Source organism: Parasteatoda tepidariorum, chromosome 1, assembly GCF_043381705.1.
Source record: "Parasteatoda tepidariorum isolate YZ-2023 chromosome 1, CAS_Ptep_4.0, whole genome shotgun sequence".
NCBI classification, from domain to species: Eukaryota; Metazoa; Arthropoda; class Arachnida; order Araneae; family Theridiidae; genus Parasteatoda; species Parasteatoda tepidariorum.
Genome location: NC_092204.1, coordinates 26,138,734 through 26,159,423, shown reverse-complemented (window position 1 = coordinate 26,159,423; position 20,690 = coordinate 26,138,734). Strand labels below are relative to the sequence as shown.

Below are 20,690 nucleotides of genomic sequence, written 5' to 3'. Positions count from 1 at the left end.
TGTTGTAAGGCAAATGCTCTATCCCCTGAGCCATCACGGCTCTAAAAATATGATCTATTGTAATAATATGTGGGAATACCTTTATAACATACTTGAAGGTTAAAATGTTTATTAGAAAAAAATAGTTATCTGTAATAATTAGCATTTTTGAAGTTACCAAGATATAATACAACATTTTTTCTACAATGAGGTTTTTATGTCCCCTCTCCCTTATACCTACCCTCCATCAGCATATTCCATTTCTATCATTAATAATCCGTCTTCTTCAAAGCTGTCATAATAACTCACTATGTTTTCATGATTTAGCATAGATAACACACTGACCTTAAAAAAGATAAAAACAATCTTAATAATCTTGAAACTTAAATTATTATAGAATAAAACATTTTTTACAGGATGCGGCTACCTTTTCCTTCCCATATTTTGAGGGTCAGGAATACAAATACGTTGCAAAAATAGTATATTTATACAGAGAAATTACGCTTCTGTGTTTAAATTTGGAACTTAAAATATCATCTACATTTATCACTCAGCACGATTGAGGTCCCTCTTATGAACCAGTAAGTCTGAGTCTAGTACATGAAAATCTGATCAGTAGATTAAAAGTTATTCAGGTGCTCCTTTTTTTCTGTCAAAATGCAGCCTTCTTCATTCAGGATAAATCTTTAAAGTGTTTTCCACTCAAATTACAAATAAATTCTTAGTTTTACCGTGTTCCTGATACTGCCTAAGTAATATTAAATTAAGATCATGCAATAAAAATGCACATAACTTAAAAGCAGACAAGAACAAATAGAAAGGATAGTTTATATAAAGCTTAAAAGATTGAGCATATATATATATATATATATATACAGTCGAACCCCGCTATAGTGAACCGTCTGCGGACTCAGTAATGTGTCCACTATAACCGATGGTTCACTATATCCAAATTTTTTGAAGAATATTTTTTGCATAAGACAGTTGAATGATTGAAAATTGGCTTTGCAATTTTGCATAAGTTATTTAAAAAATTATTAACTAATTAACAGATAATAAAGCAAAAATTGATGGAAAAAGTAATTACGTCGCTAAATATCAGTTTTATTTTAACTTTTTATGAAAAAAATTTGTGATTTTTGATTGAACTCAATTTGATTTTAAATTGAGTTCATCAATTTTCTTATCTACAATGTGCAAAGAATGAAAGATTTTTACATTTTGAACAAGATTTCGAACCATCTTAACAAAGCATCTTCTACGTTTTCTCTTTCAGCTCCACGCAGTTTTTTCGATGAAACCATGTTTTTGTGGTATGCCGCAAGAATTGCACTTCGATTTTTCCAAATGTTTGAAACTGTAGATTTTGACAAGGAAAATTCCTTACACAGTNTATGCAATGGTAAGAGGAATGCATTTTAAATTAAAAATATGATTTGGAAAAACAATGAATGAAACGAAAATTTAAAAGAAGTGCAAATAGCTGCTTTAATGTTAAAAAAATGCTGTTGGATAATTTAATAACCAATATTGAGCAGTCAAAGAATTTTTTGGTTTACAACTTTCAACTCCACTACCATGTAATTTTGAACCAAGCATTGTGTGAAACCAGCCTTTGTTGCTGATTTTTGAGGGAACTAAACCGCATTAAAGTTACAAGGAGAGGAAATCCATGGGAGCTTCATATGGTTAGCTCGATTGCAAGGGGATCTTGAATCAAAAAGAGATTCTAAGTCAAACCACTGAAGATATTTTACTTCGGCACTATGATCTGTGCAAGCTGGGAGCAGAACTCATATTGATCAGCCACTCCTGTGATTCAAACCTGCCTCCCTCATTAGGAGGCATCCCTCTGACTTGCCATTGGTTAATAAAATAAACCCGTCCTTTGAAAAAAACCGCCATCAATTTATAATGTACCAGGATAATTATAAAAGTCTTGAGTATTTTCTAATCAGCTCAATACATTTAGGTTTACAGGAGTAAGCACACCTACCATTAGTTTAATTAAAGAGAAACCGTTTGAAATAGGCCCAAATTATTGAAGTCTTACAGTAACAGCCGTGTTATAGGTTTTTAAGAATAAGCCTAAGCAAATTCTAAGTGATTGAATTATTCTTCACTCATTACCTAATTACCTTAAAAGCACATAGACTAATCGTAAGGAGCCTAAAGTATATTAGCTAGAGTAGAAAGTACAAATACTTTTCCCCTAGCATGGTACAAAATGCCAGTGAATTTTGAAAAGAATAACATTTCAATTAGTCAATGACAGATATACATTATCATCAGTCTCAGAAAAAAAAATATGTCTATAAAAAATTACCAGTTATAACATTTAAACAGCTGTAGTTCCTAAATTTTTAATTTAGTTTTAAACAAATGCTCCTCAGCATAAAATAGATTTCAACCATAGAAGAACAACAATTTAAGTATTTTTTTAAATTATCAGAAGTGAATAAAGTGAAATATCTTAAAGAAAAATTCTAAAAGCAAGAGTCAGCAGTCAATAATGGACATCAAATTGAACATTTCTAAAAACAATTAAAAGCAATTAAGACAAAAATGTTACATCAAATACTAAAAGAAAAATAGTGCTTACACAAAAACAAAGGGAAGGTTGGGTGCAAAACACAAGACATTGATGAAATGCAGTAAAAAAAATTAAAAAAAATTAAGAAGCTTCCTTTAGACTCTCTTATAAGTGAATCTAAAAAAAATAAAACACAACAATTAAACATTTATTAAAAATGAATTGATGAAATGAATTATATTTAAGTATTTTTTATCAATAATTAATTAGATAAATATGAATTTATTTTTAAATTTAAAGTTTCCTAGAATGTTTTAAGTTGTTGTTATATTGAGTGTTGAATGGATTAAGACTTTTCTTAATGAAAATAGATGAAATTGGTAAAGGCATACTTAATATTACAAACACTAAACAAATACACATGTATGCACCCAATAGCAGAATTTACTAAGCCAATCTGCAGCTTTAACCATTTTTTTCTTCATACAAAATTTAATCACACTTTCAAGTGCTTGATTCAATCTCAATGACTTAATCATCTCTTTTATTGTTTAATTTGTTAATTACTATGTGTGTAACCCATTTTTAATATAGTTGAAACAAACTGTAATTCGAATAGATGATTTTTTTAAAATCTGTTATTTGTTCAACATAAATATTTTATTATTAATAACTGAATATATTTCATATCCATAACAAAAATGTATGTGTTTGGAATTGTGTAGTATGTACTACGAAAATAGTTTAATTTTCTCATTTTACTAATTTTCCTGCTTAAAATTCAGATTTTTGTTATTAATTATTGAGAGTATTTTATTCTCCATTAAACGAATTTAAATTGTACATTTCTCTTCTATTCATTTTATTATTATTATTATTACTATTGCTCCTCTTAAGATAATGCAGTACTTAAACCTTTCTCGATTTTCACTGAAAATGCAAATCTTTTCATCTGGAGGAAGAAAAAAAAATTATAAAGGGTACGAATCAGTCAACAAACTTCCATTTTCTCTCTTTCTAAATTTGCTTGCCGATACTTTCCCATTTTTTAATGCAACTCCCTTTTTGTTCTGAAACTAGGATAAGATTTACATTTTCTCACCATCTTTGAACGATTTAAAAATGTAACATCTAGTTTTTCTGACAAAAACAAACTGTATTTTGTGTTCCACTAATCCTTGTTAAAAATTCTTTGACAAGCAAATCTGCTCTCTATCCTCAAAAAAGGAAACATATAGATAGCTTTTTTTTTCTTTTTGACGCAGCAACTATCTTATTACAAATTTTTCATTCACCAAACAAATGTTTCTCTCGCTTAATTTTGTATTAATTTAGCATTTTTCAAATTTTTCAATACACTTTTAAGGGTCTTGTGTGAGGCTCTTCCATTTTCTAACTATTGGTTAATGTGTAGGTGAATTCGCTGTGAGTTTGTTTTCTATTTGCTGAAATATCAGCCAATTGTTGTTTTAAAAATGCTGCACGACCCAAGAGGAGTATTGTTAGACAGATTTTAAACAAAGTTAGTTTTTCTTAAGTAGGCCAAATTTTTTTTTCTTTTTTTTCTGACTGGTGAAGGTGATTTGTTTACGAGTGTTCGCTCTAGAGTTGATTTTAAGTTCGAGATTATGCTCTTATTATAAATAAAAAATATACTTGTGTGATTATACTTGCTATTTGAAAAGGAGTGTTTTAGGGAGGGAGAGAAACGTTGCATTCAAGTATAGTAGTGATGTTTAAGTAAACTAGTTGTTATTCATTACAAACTGATGTTTTTCTTATATCTCGGCCTAGTCATGCCCGCCATGGATACAGAATCACTAGAATACTAACACCAGTGAGAAGACCTGATTATTTTCCATTAAATAGAAAGAGCATAAGAATAATAATGTAAATTTAATTTAATTTAAATTTTTATAAGACTGCAGTTTACTTATTCAAAATTTTGATCTAACTTTTGCTTTCTTCCTTTTTGACCCAATGGACCTTTTAAGTATTTTTGGGTTATCCACTATGTACTTCTCTCTATTATTCCCTTTCAGCATTAAGCTTTTATCTTATCAAATTATATTTTTTTTGGTTGCTTAATTGTCTTTTTTTAAATATGTGTTTTGATTTTTGCCTATTTAAAGTTTCTCTAAATTTATTACCATAGCATCACACGTATTTTGCAGATAAATAAAATTATTAAGGGGACCAGAAAGTAACGTCGCTTCTGTGCATTTGATATTTGTTATCAAGATTTTATTTTTAATCATTAATGTATTCACCCTCGTTAGCAACAACCCTTTCAATGCTGTATTGAAAATGAATCGAAAAAAACAAATTGGTCTTTAAGACTAACGAATATTTAATGCGCCGAAACTACATTACTTGCCGGTCTCTCTGATATTATCAGAAAATTGAACATCGGGTCTCTTTTTTCTCTGTATCAAATTTTTAAAAAACGAAAACTATTCCCTAAATGAAGATAGGAAAGTCTTTTATTCCTCATTTAATCATTAATCGTAACTTCTCATGGGATTTTTTCTGCTTTTTCTTCATAGTTGTGGTTTTTCAAAAATAAAAAAAACAACTGAGGTAGAAAAAATATGATACAATTTTACTATAGGTTGCATACATATTATGAATGAACACATATATATGCATACTTACCTCATTAATAGCTAGCTGTCTTTCACTCGCAGTCAAGTCATGCATGTTTATTTCCTTTACAATGACTAATGAGTCATCATACTTCTTACGATATAAGACGGCAGTCCCAAAAGCACCTTTAGTTTTTTTTTAAAAAAACATAAATTATAAATTTTAAAAACTTATAAGAAATTAAACATGACATTTAACAGCAGCAAACTCGAGAGCAGTTGGACATACTAGATTATTCAAATCTAATATCAAGTAATTCATTTGTATTTTATTTCATTTATATTTTATTACACTTATTTTTTACATCTAATTTAATTACAGTAGATGTACAGTGCGGAAAAAACAGGAACATTCTAAATAACTTTTGTTCAATTTTCATGTACAAAAAATTTTTCTTAATAGTTTGAGGGCCTATTTTAAATTATAAAATCACTCCCAAAAACATATTTTCTTTGCATAAACATACCTTTTTTTCGACAGATTCAGATTGCCCCAAAATATGGGGTAGCTACAGACTGGAAAATACTGTCCCAATATTTTGATCAGGAAAGCAGTCGAAAGCTTGGATCCTTTAATGTTAATCTCACTTTTTGCATATTTCGGCAATTCTCAAGAACTTTTTAAACAAATCAAAAAATATGAAAACAATAATAAAATTCATTTCTTTCAAGGGTAATTTCAAGCAGAATATTATCTTTAATAATATTTTTTTTTAAATAGTCTAAAATATTTTGAATATTTCTGCATAATTTGAAAGAATATATCATTAATTAGGAAAATAGAAAATTTGAGAGCAATTTTTCAAATAGTTCTTAAGAAATTAAATTTTAAATAAATTACTTCTTTGCACACTATATAAGAATAAAATTTATCCATCCCTCACTCTCACAATGAGTCTGCAGAAGTGATTTTTTATTTTCACAATCTACATACTCTAAAACTACACTATATGAAAATACTGTTAACAAACATAACATGAGTTAAATCAAATTCATCTTATTTCTGGCTAAATAAAAGCTGCTGATCATATCTTTCACAAAAATATTATTCATACTTTAAAATTCAGTATACTTCGTGAAAATATATATCTAAAACATTTGTGTAAAATATGAAACAAATCATTTCAGCCATTTTTTAATGATCACAAAAAGAAATCATTTAAAAAAATTATAAAAAATATTGTGTAAAATATAAGTAGGTAAAAGGAAATTTCTAAAATGTGAGCATTCAACATTATAGAGAAAAATACGAGATTTATAATATTTGAATTGCTACCATAAAATTTGTTTTCAGATGCCAAGAAAGAAAATTACATGCGTAAATTTCTATTGTTAATTAGAATTATAGCTAAAACATTCCCTTTCAGACAAAAAGAGAGAGAGAGATTAAAAATGTATGCATTGATTTCTATCCATAATTTAGAGTTTCTATGTGAATACTCTATTTCAGACTAATATTTTGAAAAATTGTAGGCACAAATTTCAACTCGTAATTGGGAATTTCAACCTTTTTCAGTCAAAATGGAAGAAAAATCATTTGCAAAATTTCCATTCATATATTAACCTTCCTTTATTATTCCATTCTTTTTTCAGATAGAACAGAAGAAAATTTGTGTGCATCAATTTCTATTCATAATATTAAAACCTTTGTTCAAACATTCTTTCTCAGATGAAAAAAGGAGAAAATTTGCATGCATAAAATTCTAATCATAAAATTAAAATTTGTATCAAAATATTCTTTTTCAGACAAAATTGAAAAAAAAATGCATACTTAAGTTTTTATAATGCTTACAATATGAACAAAATCTATAAAAAATTGAGACAACATGCTAAATTATTGAAAAGATATTGTTTGAGTAAATTTAAGTAATATCTGTTTACTACCTACCTTTTCCAACAGTTCTTATTTTTTCATAACCTGATAAGTTTTGCATGTGAGTCGGCAAAGATGAGTTCAAAAGTTCCTCCAATTTTTCTTGATGAAAATATAGTTCACTGACAAGTCTTGAAGAAAAAGAAAGACAAAAATACATAGGTAAAAAAAACAAACTAGATCATTTTATTGTGTCCAGTTAATTACATAAAAAATAATTCCATAACTCTAAATTATGGACAAAAATAAAATATTTACGAAAGATATTAAAGAAAACAAAATCGAAATAAATGATCAGCTAATACAAATTGTTGGGAAAAAAAGTTATTGCACTTTTATGCATCATGTTATGGTTAACAATATGTTTCTAACCATAACTATTACTTTCATAGTTCTAACATTGCAGATTTATGTTGTTATTATAAAGAAAAAGAAACTTAAATCCTACTTACTTAGATTTTGCTTCACCATTTATAGTGCAATCAACTTGCACATTACATCTATTAACATCCTCAATAACCCCAACAGGTAACTATAAAATTAGAACAACAAATCAATATATATATATATATATTAAAGCTTAAAAGTAAATTATCAAAATAAAAAAAAAATTTAATGAACGTAAAGAGAAATTATTAAAATTAAAAAATGCATATACAACAAACTATCAAAATTTGAAAAAAATATTAACAATAAGAAACTTAACTTAACTTAATAAGAAACTATTAAGATGAGAATATATACACTGCTTAACAATTGCTAAGAAACAACTGATATATGCAAAGTAGTATTCCTGACAGCGGACCAATAACAGTAAAATCAAGTGTAGAGGGCGTGCACAGAATCTCTTCATTCAGTCGAAAATTCAGAATGTTAAATGTTTGACCAAAATAGCACCATATGTTATTGAACTTATTTTTGTGAAATTCAGTGTCGTGCTGCAATAATTAAGTGCAAAATGTTATCAAGATATCATTTGAGTTCTAACGATCATGGACAAGTAGTAAGAGGACTGGAAGAAGATCAAAATGTCACCACTGAGGTCGCAGTAAATGGGAGTGTAAAAAGTGTGATCTCGCAATGAAAAAAAAGACCGCTGAAGGTGTATATGATATGCGATATGCCAGTGGTTGTAGTAGGAACAACACATCTCAAGGGTAACTGTATGTATCCTCAGTAGTGAAAAGGAAAAGAAATGTCTTTCCTAGGCAGGTAGCTGCAGACCTCTAAACACTAATGGTACACATGTTTCTTCCAGAAGCATCTCACAGCAATAAAATCAAGTTGATTTGCATACATGGAAACCTGTTCAATACATCCCGCTCTAACCACGCCATCGTCGATGAAGATTACGTTGATGTAAGAAACGTATTGGCTTTGGTAACCAGTAAAGGTTCAGAGTGAAGTTCTCAGACAAATACCCTATGAAATGGCGAATACTTGACGAATCACTATAAAAAGTAATTCTGGCCACCAGTTGGTGTGAAGAGAGAAGGGAACACTTTGGGCCCAACAATTGGTCCATGAATATTATTGGTATGGCCCTGATGTGCTGTTATGGGCAGGCATCAGGCTATATGGCTGAACACTGCTTCACATCTTTGAGCGAGGTAGCGTTATATCTCAGTGGTATTGCAGAGTGATTATGTTCTATCATATTTGTCTTTTTAGGAGTGTGGTAGATCAGGACTTTCTGTTTATGGATGACAATGAGTGGCTATACAGGGGGTCTGAGGTTCAGACGCACTAGAAAGTAAAGATATTGACCGTATGCAAAGGCCTGTGTACTCTTCGGACCTAAATCCTATAGAGTATTCCTAAGGTTGCCTTTGGAAGATGTGTTTCGCAAAGAACACACCCTTTTCAAACCATGCAAGATCGGAAAACTGCCTTGACAGAGGAGTGGGACAGTACCCCACAAATACTCTTTGATAGTTTAGTGCTCAGCGTAAATAACAGATGCAACATGTGCATTAGTATCCAAGGTAATCACATATCTTACTGAGATACTCATTTCTATTTCATTCTAGCAAGAAGAACTTTTTTTAATGGCACTTTGGAAATCATCTAATGGACATCTTTTTCATTTTTAATTTTATTATTTTTCGATATGTCAATATCTGAACTATTTTGCATAATAATAAATGCGTATTGTCTCAACTAAATATGTACTTAATTTCATTTCATCAATCAACATCTATTAATAATTATTCTGAATAATGTAACCATTCCTTGGCAATTGTCAAGCCATGTATAGATAAAAATGGAGTTTATAAAAAAATCATCAATTTAGTATTTCCAAAAACATTCAAGAAATGTAGGAAGCCCTGTGGCAGAATTTTTTCTGACTTTCTGCGACAAACCTAATTAGAACCAATATCTTTCTGCGAAATATTTTTATCTTTATAAATGTATGTGTAATGAATTTATAATAACAGATGAAATTCGTGTTTATAAAATAAGTCTACATGCATAGAATAAAACTGTGTAGATTTTTTTTCTTAATTTCATAATATAAGTTTACATTTCTTAATAAGTTTAAATTGTTTAAGTATAAATTTGCATAATCTTCGATAATAACGAAAAGTTATAAATGTATAGATCTGCAGACAAAAATGCTTAGCTTACTAGAGCATAAATAAAGATTACCCAGAACCTGTAATAAGATAGAACTTATAGAAATAGCTAAGAATGGACAAAAAGATTAAATTTATGAAACAAGATAACTGAATTTGAAGTATCAGTTTAAAACAGTATGATTTAATGTTTCACTATAGTAGTTATATCAGGTGCAGAAACAAATTAGGTGAAAAAATTAATATTGAAGTTGAGTAATCAAAATAATAAAATAGTATTGACTATAACCGAATTCTAAAAGCAAAAAAATTAAAGCAATGTTTGTTTCAATTTTTTCTATATCTAATTAATTTTATCTAATTAATTAGATTCGATTAATATTGTACTGACTTATTGAAAGATTTTTTTTTTAAAAAAAGGAGGTAAATAAAACTTTTTTCGTGATCAGATTAAGTTCAGAACGAAAAAAATACACAGCGCTTGTGATTTCGCACTGTATTGTGTAAATATATAGCACTGATTCCACACGAAGTATGCAGAAGCAGTTTCCGACTCAATATGCTCAAGTCTATTCAACATCTCGAAACGAAATAGTCTTTATCAGTACTGAAACATCGGTATTAGAGCCATATTCATTGGATGCGATTTTTTTCGCATGCGTATGGAAACCTGTTTGAAAGTGACCAGTAATTATTTTTCACCAATCTGGTTTTCATTCGAATGCTAAAAAATCGTAGATAGTGAGATATTATTTCATTTATCGTTAGATAGCATTTTTTTTTAATTTTTTTTTTTTATCGACGATTTAATTCAAAGCATATAGGCATTTTTACATGTTGTCGACTTCCATCATATTTCTTTTTCGGAATGCCGCCTTGATAAATCAGTTTTCAAATTTGTTTTAACTATTGTGGCTTCACAATTGCAACAAATAACCTTTTCGCTAGACATGCTTTTTTTAAAAAAAGAATCTTTTTACGCATGAAATTTTCCACATAAGTGCAAAAAATATAAAATGCTCTGTTCTCATAAAAAAACACAAAGCAAATTACTGCGCCAGCGATAGAGGCCGAAGTTGGCAAATTAAAAATAGCTTAATAAAGGAGAAAACAATTCTCCCCTTTTTATCCAGTAACTGTTTGTGTTGGAGATTAACGGAGAATTACGAGCGCTTTCTCCTTCCGCGGTACGTTAGAAAAAAAAAATATTTAAAACAATTCTGTAAGAAAAAAATTTTGCAGAACCATTATTGCTTCTGCAGAAATTTTTTGTTTCTGAAGAAAATGTTTTTTTTTTTGTTGGTAAAACAGCTTCTGTTTCTGCAGAATTTATTTTGAGAACTTTTGTTTGTGGCAAACCAAAAATTTTATTTCCCAAATAAAAAAAATCTTTCTGCAAGAACTCAGTCGCTTTCTGCGACAATGTCGCTGTGTCGCCGTGTTTCTGCCACGGGGGTAGGAAGTGTTTCTTACCTTTATAATACTTTGAAGTTCATCACTAAATTTAGATGCTTCATCTGGGGTAAGTGAAGAATTGAAAAAATCAATACGAGCCTTCTCTTTATTCATATCCATGAATGTCGATGATAAGCAAGTAAAAAAATCTCTTATTAATACATCTTGCACTAAAGACTGGTAGCATATAACCTAAAAAAATTTTTTAGCATAATATAATTAGAGAAAAAAAATAACTATGAATATTACATTAATGGCATTTTTTTTATTGCCCAAAATAATATTAAAGAAACTTAATTTTAAATATAATTAGGGAATTTTGGCATCTTATGTTATTAAAGGTAGACAGTTCAACTTCAATCATTTTTTTAACAAAAATAATATTTATATCAATAAAAAGTACAGAGCGCAAAATAAAAAATTTAACTGCCTGAATAATTTATGATCGATCGATTGGATTCTTACTAATTAAGATCTCATGATGGCCTTACCTTAAATATGCTCGATAATTAGAGCAGACAATATTTTAAGTTACAATATTGGTCCCAAAAACATATTTTCTATGAATGAACATACCTTTTTTTTTAATAGATTTGAATTCCTGAACCTCAAAATATGAGGAACAGTTGAAAATTTGAACTCCTTAATGTTAATTTCGTTTTTTGTACATTTTGCTATATTTCAAAAGCTTTTTGACAAATCAAAAAAATTTTGCACACAATTATACAATTTGTTTATCAAATTCCTCATAAAAAGTAATTTTTAATACATTAAAATAGATAGGTGAGTTATTTTCCAAAATGTTAAGAAAACATAATAATTAGAATTAATAGATATTATAATGATTAAATAATGATAATACATTCATACTTAATATATTCTCTTCAGTTGCAACATAACTGAATTAATAATTATAATAATTCATTGTTATATACTTGATCAAAAAATGACTGAAGATGTAGTTTAAGATTCTGCTGGATCTAGGCATGATCCATAATGTTTAATTTTTTTCAGATCTTTTAAAAAGAGACGAGTTTTACTAATTGAGAAGTGGCATATTAAGTATTGAAATAAAATTATAAAAGAACTCACGTTATATTTCTGTTAGTTGTGATCTTAATAACATAATTTATTTAAAGGCTATATGAAGACTGTTTAATATAATTTAAGAAATAATTCAAAATAAAAATCAAGTAAGCAAGTAAAACTTTGTTTGATAATTTTAAATAATTTATTAAACAAAATTACTATCTTTGATAAATTTAGATCCTTTCAAGAGACTTTCAGCCCAGAAAGGGTTATCTTTTTTGGAATTCAGAAACAATAAACATGAAATTTTGTTCCATTGAATACATGTTTAAAAAAAATTAAGTCCAAATACTTCCATAAAGAATAAGAAAAAATCAAAATAAATAACATATTCTCTTAACATTTGATTTAGATATAGATACTGATTAAAACTCAATGCTTTGGCAAAATATTAGGAGAGCAGCATACTTATCAAATTTAGACTCTAATTTCAAAAATAAAAGTGGAAAAAAAAAACATAAAAATGAAACCACCTAAGATCCTATCTACTCAATTAAATTTTAAATTATTTTTCATTTTTACAATTTAAAAAGTCATAAAATGCTTAATTTGTTATTTAAAAGTGTGTAAAAGTTAATATTTTTCTACAGACTTAGCATAAAATTGAAGGGGCACAAACACCCTTTGATTAGTTATTTAAGGGAGGGAAATAAACCTTGTTGTATGTTAAATTTACTTACATCTACATGTAACAGTGTTCTTCCTAAGTGCTTTCAGAAGGACGACCCTCCTTTACTGCCTTTTTGTAAAAATAAACAGCCATCCCTTAAAAACGCTGTGTCTTTCATTAAAAAATTAATTCACTGTTTAAATAGTAATTACACTGTGGTAAAATGACCTGCGTTTATAGGCTTAATTTTGATTATTACAAATATTTATTTTGTTAATATTATTCTCAACTGGTTATAAGTTTCTTTTTTTTTCGAGGGTATTTTATTTAATATTTAAGTGATTTTAAAACTATTTTTTAAATAAATACCTTTTTTTTATAAAAAAAATTACCTTTAAATGCTTATTTTCTCATAATTTTCTGTTTAAATTATAGAAAAAAGCTTTCAAACTATTTATCCATGAATATTTTTATTTTAGTTTACTTTTTGTGAAATAAAATTGTTGACATGATTGTCTTTTACCATGCTATTAATTATTTTTTATAAACTACAAAATTTTCTCTTATTTTGATAATGAGTGAGAATTACTTTTCTGAAATGCATACATAAAATAGTATAATATGGTAATTTTAAAAGTATAATATGGTAATTTTAAAAGTGTTGACGATCAAATTCAGTTATCACATAATATTACACATTTTGATATTTTTTTACGATGTTAAGTGCCTTTTCAATACTCATAAGTGCCTTTTTCAGTGAGAAAGTGTCCTGCCCTTTTTTATTTCCAGGGAGAACTCTGTTTTAATATACAATTGTGTGAATAAAAATTGATAAATATAACTTAATGTAACAGTCAATTTTTTCTGTTAATATCAGATGCGTAAAAAATTGAATAGTTACTCACACTGTTTCCTACTCCAGCTAGAAACAATTCTTTAGAAGTACCATGTAATAAAAAAGCCATACTTTGTACTTTTTTCCCACCTAATTCAGCAATAGTAAATGCTAAAAAAGAGAGAAGAAACGCAATAGAAAAAGTTAACAAATAAAATGTGCAAACCTATATATATTTTCATACAACAAGAATAAAGAAAAATCTTAGATATACGTGGAAATTACCGATTCAATTAAAAAAAGAAAAACAAACAATAAAAAAGATATAGAATAATTATTGTCTCTATCACATGTATCTTTAGAAAATATACCAAGAGCAATGTAGTCAAATCCATTTAAAATACACAAGCCCCATTAATATGTTAAAAAGACACTTAGACCATGGGAGAAGATTTTCATGGTAAATTACCTATGTTTCACCTCGTTTGGTACTTTAAAATTTAAAGTTTAGAGAAATTGAGTTCAGGTAAACTTAGAATAAACAATCAAGCTTCAAATGTCAGAAAAAATTTTTCTTCAAAATATCAAAATGAAAACCAAATAATGCATGCACCAATCCTGCCATATGTTTTTTTGTATTTTAATACTTAAAAAAAAATTTTTTTTTGTCAGTAGTTGAAACTTTATGGTTTACTCAGGATTATCTGAACTTACTTTTTCCATACTTTAAATTATTTATATAAGTGAAAAAGAATTCTCCATAAAGGGTTTCTCCCACAATATGGTACAGTACAGAACCTGTTATCCGGAAATCAGAAAACCGGAAAACCAAAAAACCAGAACGAAATTCGATAAATTTTCCCGCCATTTTTTAAAGAATTTTTTTTTTTCCTCATAGGATTTTAGGATTTTTCTTTCTTTTTTGAAAGATGTTTACCTTACCATCATTTTGGAAATAATCATTAGTGTATTACTTCATCGTTTTTTCTTCTTTTTAAGATTATTTCCAACTATTTTTGTTTTTTTAAGTTGGGTTTAACAATAAAAAAACGGCTTTTTGTAGCGATTCAGAAAACCGGAAAAATCAGTTATCCGGAATAGCGATGGTCCCGATCATTCCGGATAATCAGTGCCCTACTGTACATATATCCAATATAGTTCATATTTGGTGAGGAGGTTTGTCTGATCCCTTTGAAAGGTTTTGATGGTCTCTTCTTAGGGTTTCCTTCAACACTAGGTCTATAGAAAAAATTCTGCGCCTCTCATAAGTGGTCATAAATAGAGGAGGTTGCTACACAGAGTTAATCTCTCCCGGAGGTTTCACTTTACATTTAAATACATACAAGGTCACACTCAGGAGGGACGACAATTATTACCGGACCCAAGGAATGTAAAGGGTCTAGACGAAATCCCTTACAAAAAGCGTAGTGCCTTTTTTATTATATTAATTTTAAAAAAATTTAATGATATAAACAAATTAAATACATGATTAATGATGTATATTTTTAAGTAAGTTAAATAAATGATGATATAAACAAGTTAAAATTTCATTTTCAGTATAAATAAATATGTATGTAGAAGCCTCTTACAAAAAGTGTGGTGCTTTTTTTAAATTAATTTGATTTTTAGAAATTTAATGGTTTAAACAAATTGAATAAATGATTGAAGATATCTATTTATAAATAAGTTGAATGAATGATATAAACAAGTTGAAATTTAATTTTTAGCATAAATAAGCACTTAAGTAGAAGCTAAAATAATTTAGCATATTTTTTAATGTAGATATCCTGAGAACCAAAATTTAAATTATTGCTTTTAATAAAAACCTTTCCAAATTTCTGACAAAATATGAAAATAAGACTTTTAGCGTTTCGAACAAGGAGACCCCAAAAATTTTTGTCCTGATGATCAAAAAACCGTGTGTGAAGCCTTGGGCATTGTAAGAAATGATTTAGAATTGATAATATTGGGCATATTATTCAAATGTTGACACTAAATTTTCTAAATAAATAGAATATACATACATTCTAAATAGATATACAATGGCATTCTTAACATTTAGGAACAAAATTTCACATAGAATTATAATGTCTCTCCATCTTTCCCATATTTAAATCAACTGAGATACTTCCATATTGATATCTGACCGCGACTTACTATCTTCCTCAATTCACCAAAAGATTTGCAAAAAATCTTTTAAAAAGTATGTTGTGGCTTTCTTGGGGGTGGCTAAAATACAAAATAATTTATGTTTTTTTAAAAAAAATAATAATTTATGAACAATCTTTTCAGACTTATTGAACAAATGAATAAATAAAGAAAATTGAAATAATCATTGTGAATTTGGTGAGATATATACTGTTATTTTATTTTTTTTACAGTAAAATTATGCTATACAATTTTTTACGATTTTACATGCAAAATCATTTACAATGAAAGAGAAGTAAAATTTTTACGCACATAGTATGTCATCCAGTGAACTATTTTCATAGGTATAAATTACTTTTTTAACATTTCTACGCACGCTTTTGGAAAAATATTGAACATGTTGACTTGCACTAGATAAAAACAGCAATCTTAAATCAAATTCAGAATTCATTTAAAATTTAAAAATACAACCACAATCAAAAACTTAAAATTTAGCAAAAAAAAAATTCCCACAAAAACGACGACCCGATTTTACTAAAATTTTTCTGAATAAAATATTTAAGACGAAATTAAATTTGCTTATCACAATTTGTTTACACTCTACCATGACAACAAACAGGATAAACAAAAAGACATTTATCAAAATTCCCGCAAGCATGAAAAAATCCCTATGTTTTTCTTCAATCCTTCCCTACCAAGTCGATTGCCGTCACTCGTGACCTCTAAATCTTGTCAACTCAAGCGCAGGACTTGGCACAATTTTTTCTCTTTAAAAGATTTTTTAACAAAGATATGTTATTTTATTAACATAAAAAATAAAAATTTTGAAGGATAAGGGAATTTTTTTAGGAATATTTGAAAATTAAAAAAAAAGGCAAACAAAAACAATGCAGAACACTTTTTAAATGGCAACCACAATTTTAAAAATGCACTTTTACTTTGCTTTTCTCATGTTGTTTATGTTTTGTGAGTGATTCTCATTCTTGTCATAATAAAAGGACTCCTTTACCTTCTATTTATGGGTATGAACGATATAAAATTATTAATTCTCATACATATTTATGAGTATTAAGGGTAATATTTTAGATAAACGTTTAGTATGAATGCTACATGTTAATGTAACAGCGATTATACCTAAACCACACTCCACATGTTCAATTGTTTATTGTCTGAAGTATCAATAAATGGTGTCTCAACTTTAACGCTAATAAATTTATTACTTTATGTTCTATAAAATAAATTGTTAAATGCCGATGGGTATCTTAAGATAGTTGGTGAAAAATGTGTCATAATAGTGTCACTTTAAGTGCCATTAAGAAATACAATTAAGCCACCTTTCAATAGGTGTTTTATGCTAAGATGTGAAGAAAAAAAATCTGATCATGCATAATTAGTTATTACATATAATCTAAGGGATTGATTTAATATTTTTATTAAAAAATTTGACCATCACATTTAAAGTTTTCCAGTCAAGCAACTGAGTATGAACAGTAACATTTCTTAATTACAAGAGTAACTTTATTAATCACTATTGTCTGTTTATTGCTGTTTTTTTTTATATTTGAAAAGGGTTACACATTTCAACCACTAAAATGTATCTGAAATTTAGTTTTAAGTCTTGTTGTATCATCAATGTGATATTGTTATAATCCTGGCATTAGTCCTTGAGTCTTCTGTGTATGACAACTTACTTTATTTTCATACTGATTAGAAATTTGGGAAAACTAAAGCTTTATGCTTTGTTAAGACCAACATAATTTGTCAATTGTAAATTATTGATACGTTAAAATTTTTTTCTTTTTATAATTATAAGTTTTTAAGAACTGTTCAAGATACTTGAAGGTTGTGATAGTCTTTTTGTGATTAAATTTTTGTCCTGTTTAAAATTTTGGTACTTTTATGTTAGCCGTGTCCAAACATATTTAACTTTTTGAGGATATTTGCCTGTCAATGTTACTCTAACTATCATTCATCTCCAAGTTATCAAAGGTTTTATAAAGTTATCAAAATTTTTATGATTATGAATTATACTTTTTCAAGTTGGATTCCTTTTATAATGTCTACTGTTAATTCGTTTCTCACAGTGCCTGGTTGTCACTAAATTTGGCAACTTTCTTGGCTCAGGTATCAGTATGGAAATCTACCAAATTATACTTTTTAAATGTTTATTTTTTCAATTGGGGTGAATTTTTTTCTAAATAAAAAAAAAATGAATTTATTTACGTCTGTTTAAAATTTCCAAAATATTTTTAAGTTAATTGCTAGATCAAATTAGTTGCTAAAATTTTATATAAAATTAATTTGCATTCCAATTTTTATTAAAGGCAATTTCAGTTATTAAATCAGATTTTAAGGAGATTTAGCAAAAGGATATCACTAAAAGTTACGTGTTAATTTTCAAAGTAAACTGCCCTTGCTTTAATATTTTTAGTAAGCAATAGCTTAAAACAGAGATGATAGAATAAAATGAAATTATTTTTTATTTCTTTATCATTTTGCTATTTTTATATAGATGGTTGACTGAATGTAAACAATAACAAGCATCCTAAAACTAGAAGAAATTTAGAAAATTTTGGTGTATCCCTCTTATGTTATCCTTACGTGGCAATTTGTGAGAAGTTTTATAATTGTGATATGTGTTTAAATTTATGCATAATTTTACAATTCATAAGAATTTTCTGTAATTTATAAATTCCTACGGGTCGTGAGAGGAAAACAAATAAAGAAAATCGCTATTACAGCATAAAGTGTAAGGTTTCACATATTTTGAGGTTTATCCCTCAAATTATGCAAAAAGTTATATTATGCAAAATAGAAGAATATTATTATGCAAAAAGTTTAAGACCTTTACTTAAGATAATCAGTTGAGGATGGATAGTGTTCTATTAAATTAAAAATTAGTTATTAATACTTAATTCTTTTTCTGAGTTTAATTTCTTTGATAAACTGTAAATATTTTCGAATTTTTTCACCCATTAAAAAATATTTTTTTCATTTTTAATCTGTTCAAGCATTTATTTTGCTTCAATGATAAGCTTTTTATTTATTATAACCATTAGTATTTAGAAAAAATTCTCTTCATGCATGTTGATTTTGTTTTTATTATTATTGTTCAGAATTATTTGTTATTGAAATCTTTAAACTTATGTGTTAAATTTTTCATTTATGTGTTTGCGAAGTCTTTAATTTTCACTTAAGTTCTATGAGAAGTAAACATCTGTCTAACAGCAATCTCTTACAGAATGTGTATATTTTCCTATTGTTTCTCCACAAATCTTATTCCAATTTTTTTTAGAGTTCTTTCATGCATTTTCTTTAAAAAATATATTAATCTACTCTAAATGCATGAAGTTGTTATTTCGCTTCAAACTTGTTAATCACTGATGCTTCAATTCATTCTTACAACAGCAAATCTTCAATTCTCAATTCACTCACGTAACAAGTTTTTATCTTCCAACTATGGCAAGCCTTTTAATTTTCAATCTATTTTATTTCTCTTCGCAAGAATGTATCCTAATTTTTTGTTTTATATGTACCTTCTGGATTGATTTTGTTATTTCATATTTTCTTTTTGATGTTTTTAAAGTAAATGACTTTAATATTCAGGTACTGTGACTACAAATTACCTTTTGGCCCCAGGAGGATCTGTGGTGGGTGATATTTATGTTGCTTTTCATCATTTGGATCTTTACTCGAAGTTATATTTTATGTTATATTTATGTTAGTTTTATCATTTGAATCTTCATTCAAAATGGTATTTAATATTCCATAACAGATTACTTAAATTGATTTAAGTCTATTAATTTTCTGTATGATTTAAAATAAAATGGGAATCGTAAAAATTTGAAATGCATTTACAATTTGCAATGTTTTTCAAAGAATTCTTAAGCTAAATACAATTTTTAGTTTCCTCATATATTTTAAAGAATCATTATTGTTATTTTTTAATCCTATGCTTATCCTGAAGCATTTTATTACTTTTTGTTTTCTTTTAAGATTTCTCTAAATTTTATTGTTTATTATTTATTTTTATATGTATTTGTATAATTTGAACAATATTAAATTTTAACAAAGTCGTAAATTTGTACACTGTGTAAACCTATGCTATTATATTACTTTTTAGAGTAAATCCTTTATTAAATTTTCTTTGGTATTTATATACCTTTTTTCACATCACTCTCAGTTATGCAGTTTACCACTGTTGTATAAATAATGAATGTTTTTTTTAAAATTCAAAATCATTCTAATGTTATTTTCAAGAACGATTTAGCTTTAAGCTACTTATGTTATATTTTTGCATTTTGTGTAATTTCTTTCTTTCCAATTAATATAGTCTGATTCATATATTTTTTTTACTAAATTATTTTATTACTTTTTATAACTGCTAATTGCACTATATTTTACCAGTTCCTGCAGTTTAAGTGTATTTTTGAAAATTTGTTGAGGCTTTTCGAAACCTCTCAATAAAAAATCAGTCAATATAAATTTTATTATAATTATTATTTCATGTACTTGAAAATTTTTAATGCTTATTACTAAATATTGCACAAAATAAAGAACATTGTTTCGTTTAAAATTTTCCTTTTTTGTAATTTCGTTATTTTTATTTATTTTATTTTTTTTTTTAATTTNAATATAAATTTTATTATTTCATGTACTTGAAAATTTTTAATAAGTAATGCTTATTACTAAATATTGCACAAAATAAAGAACATTGTTTCGTTTAAAATTTTCCTTTTTTGTAATTTCGTTATTTTTATTTATTTTATTTTTTTTGTTAATTTTTGAAGAAAAACAATTTATGAAATAGGCTAAAAAATATTTATTTTTGTCATTTTAAAAACTTTTATCTTGCGTGGGTCATTTTTTGAAAATCTGATTTCACATCTCCACATTTTCAGCTTTTCACAAGGGGTGCAGCTTTACATGTTTTAGAAAGGCAAGATA

General features: G+C 27.3%; 2 protein-coding genes across 25 annotated transcripts in view; one reads left to right on the top strand and one right to left on the bottom strand.

The window, feature by feature from the left end:
• LOC107442573 (serine/threonine-protein kinase Nek8) overlaps positions 1-16,393 on the bottom strand; it is a 53,575-nt gene extending 37,182 nt beyond the window's left edge. For 5 of the 7 annotated variants that reach the window (XR_011636179.1, XR_006226367.2, XM_043052620.2 and 2 more), the window contains exons 1-7: positions 16,056-16,389; positions 13,666-13,766; positions 11,080-11,253; positions 7,483-7,562; positions 7,046-7,161; positions 5,168-5,283; positions 221-324 (exon numbers count right to left, since the gene is read on the bottom strand). Coding sequence is in view for 5 of the 7 variants with exons in the window: in XM_043052620.2 (XP_042908554.1) it covers positions 221-324; positions 5,168-5,283; positions 7,046-7,161; positions 7,483-7,562; positions 11,080-11,253; positions 13,666-13,766; positions 16,056-16,194 (830 nt within the window). In the remaining 2 variants the exon portion in view is untranslated. Of the gene's footprint in view, positions 1-220; positions 325-5,167; positions 5,284-7,045; positions 7,162-7,482; positions 7,563-11,079; positions 11,254-13,665; positions 13,767-15,619; positions 15,736-16,055 lie in introns of those variants that run through there. The other 2 variants (XM_071177734.1, XM_071177737.1) reach the window with 2 other exon arrangements.
• Positions 16,394-16,448: 55 nt separating this feature from the next.
• Positions 16,449-20,690, top strand: part of LOC107442576 (Smad/Smad4 homolog Medea) — a 52,375-nt gene continuing 48,133 nt past the window's right edge. For 4 of the 18 annotated variants that reach the window (XM_071177781.1, XM_043052632.2, XM_043052629.2 and 1 more), the window contains exons 1-2: positions 16,653-16,765; positions 19,350-19,393. In XM_071177781.1, coding sequence (XP_071033882.1) covers positions 16,762-16,765; positions 19,350-19,393 — 48 coding nt within the window. In that variant the 5' untranslated portion in view covers positions 16,653-16,761. Of the gene's footprint in view, positions 16,766-19,349; positions 19,394-20,690 lie in introns of all 18 variants that reach the window. The other 14 variants (XM_071177797.1, XM_071177786.1, XM_071177778.1 and 11 more) reach the window with 6 other exon arrangements.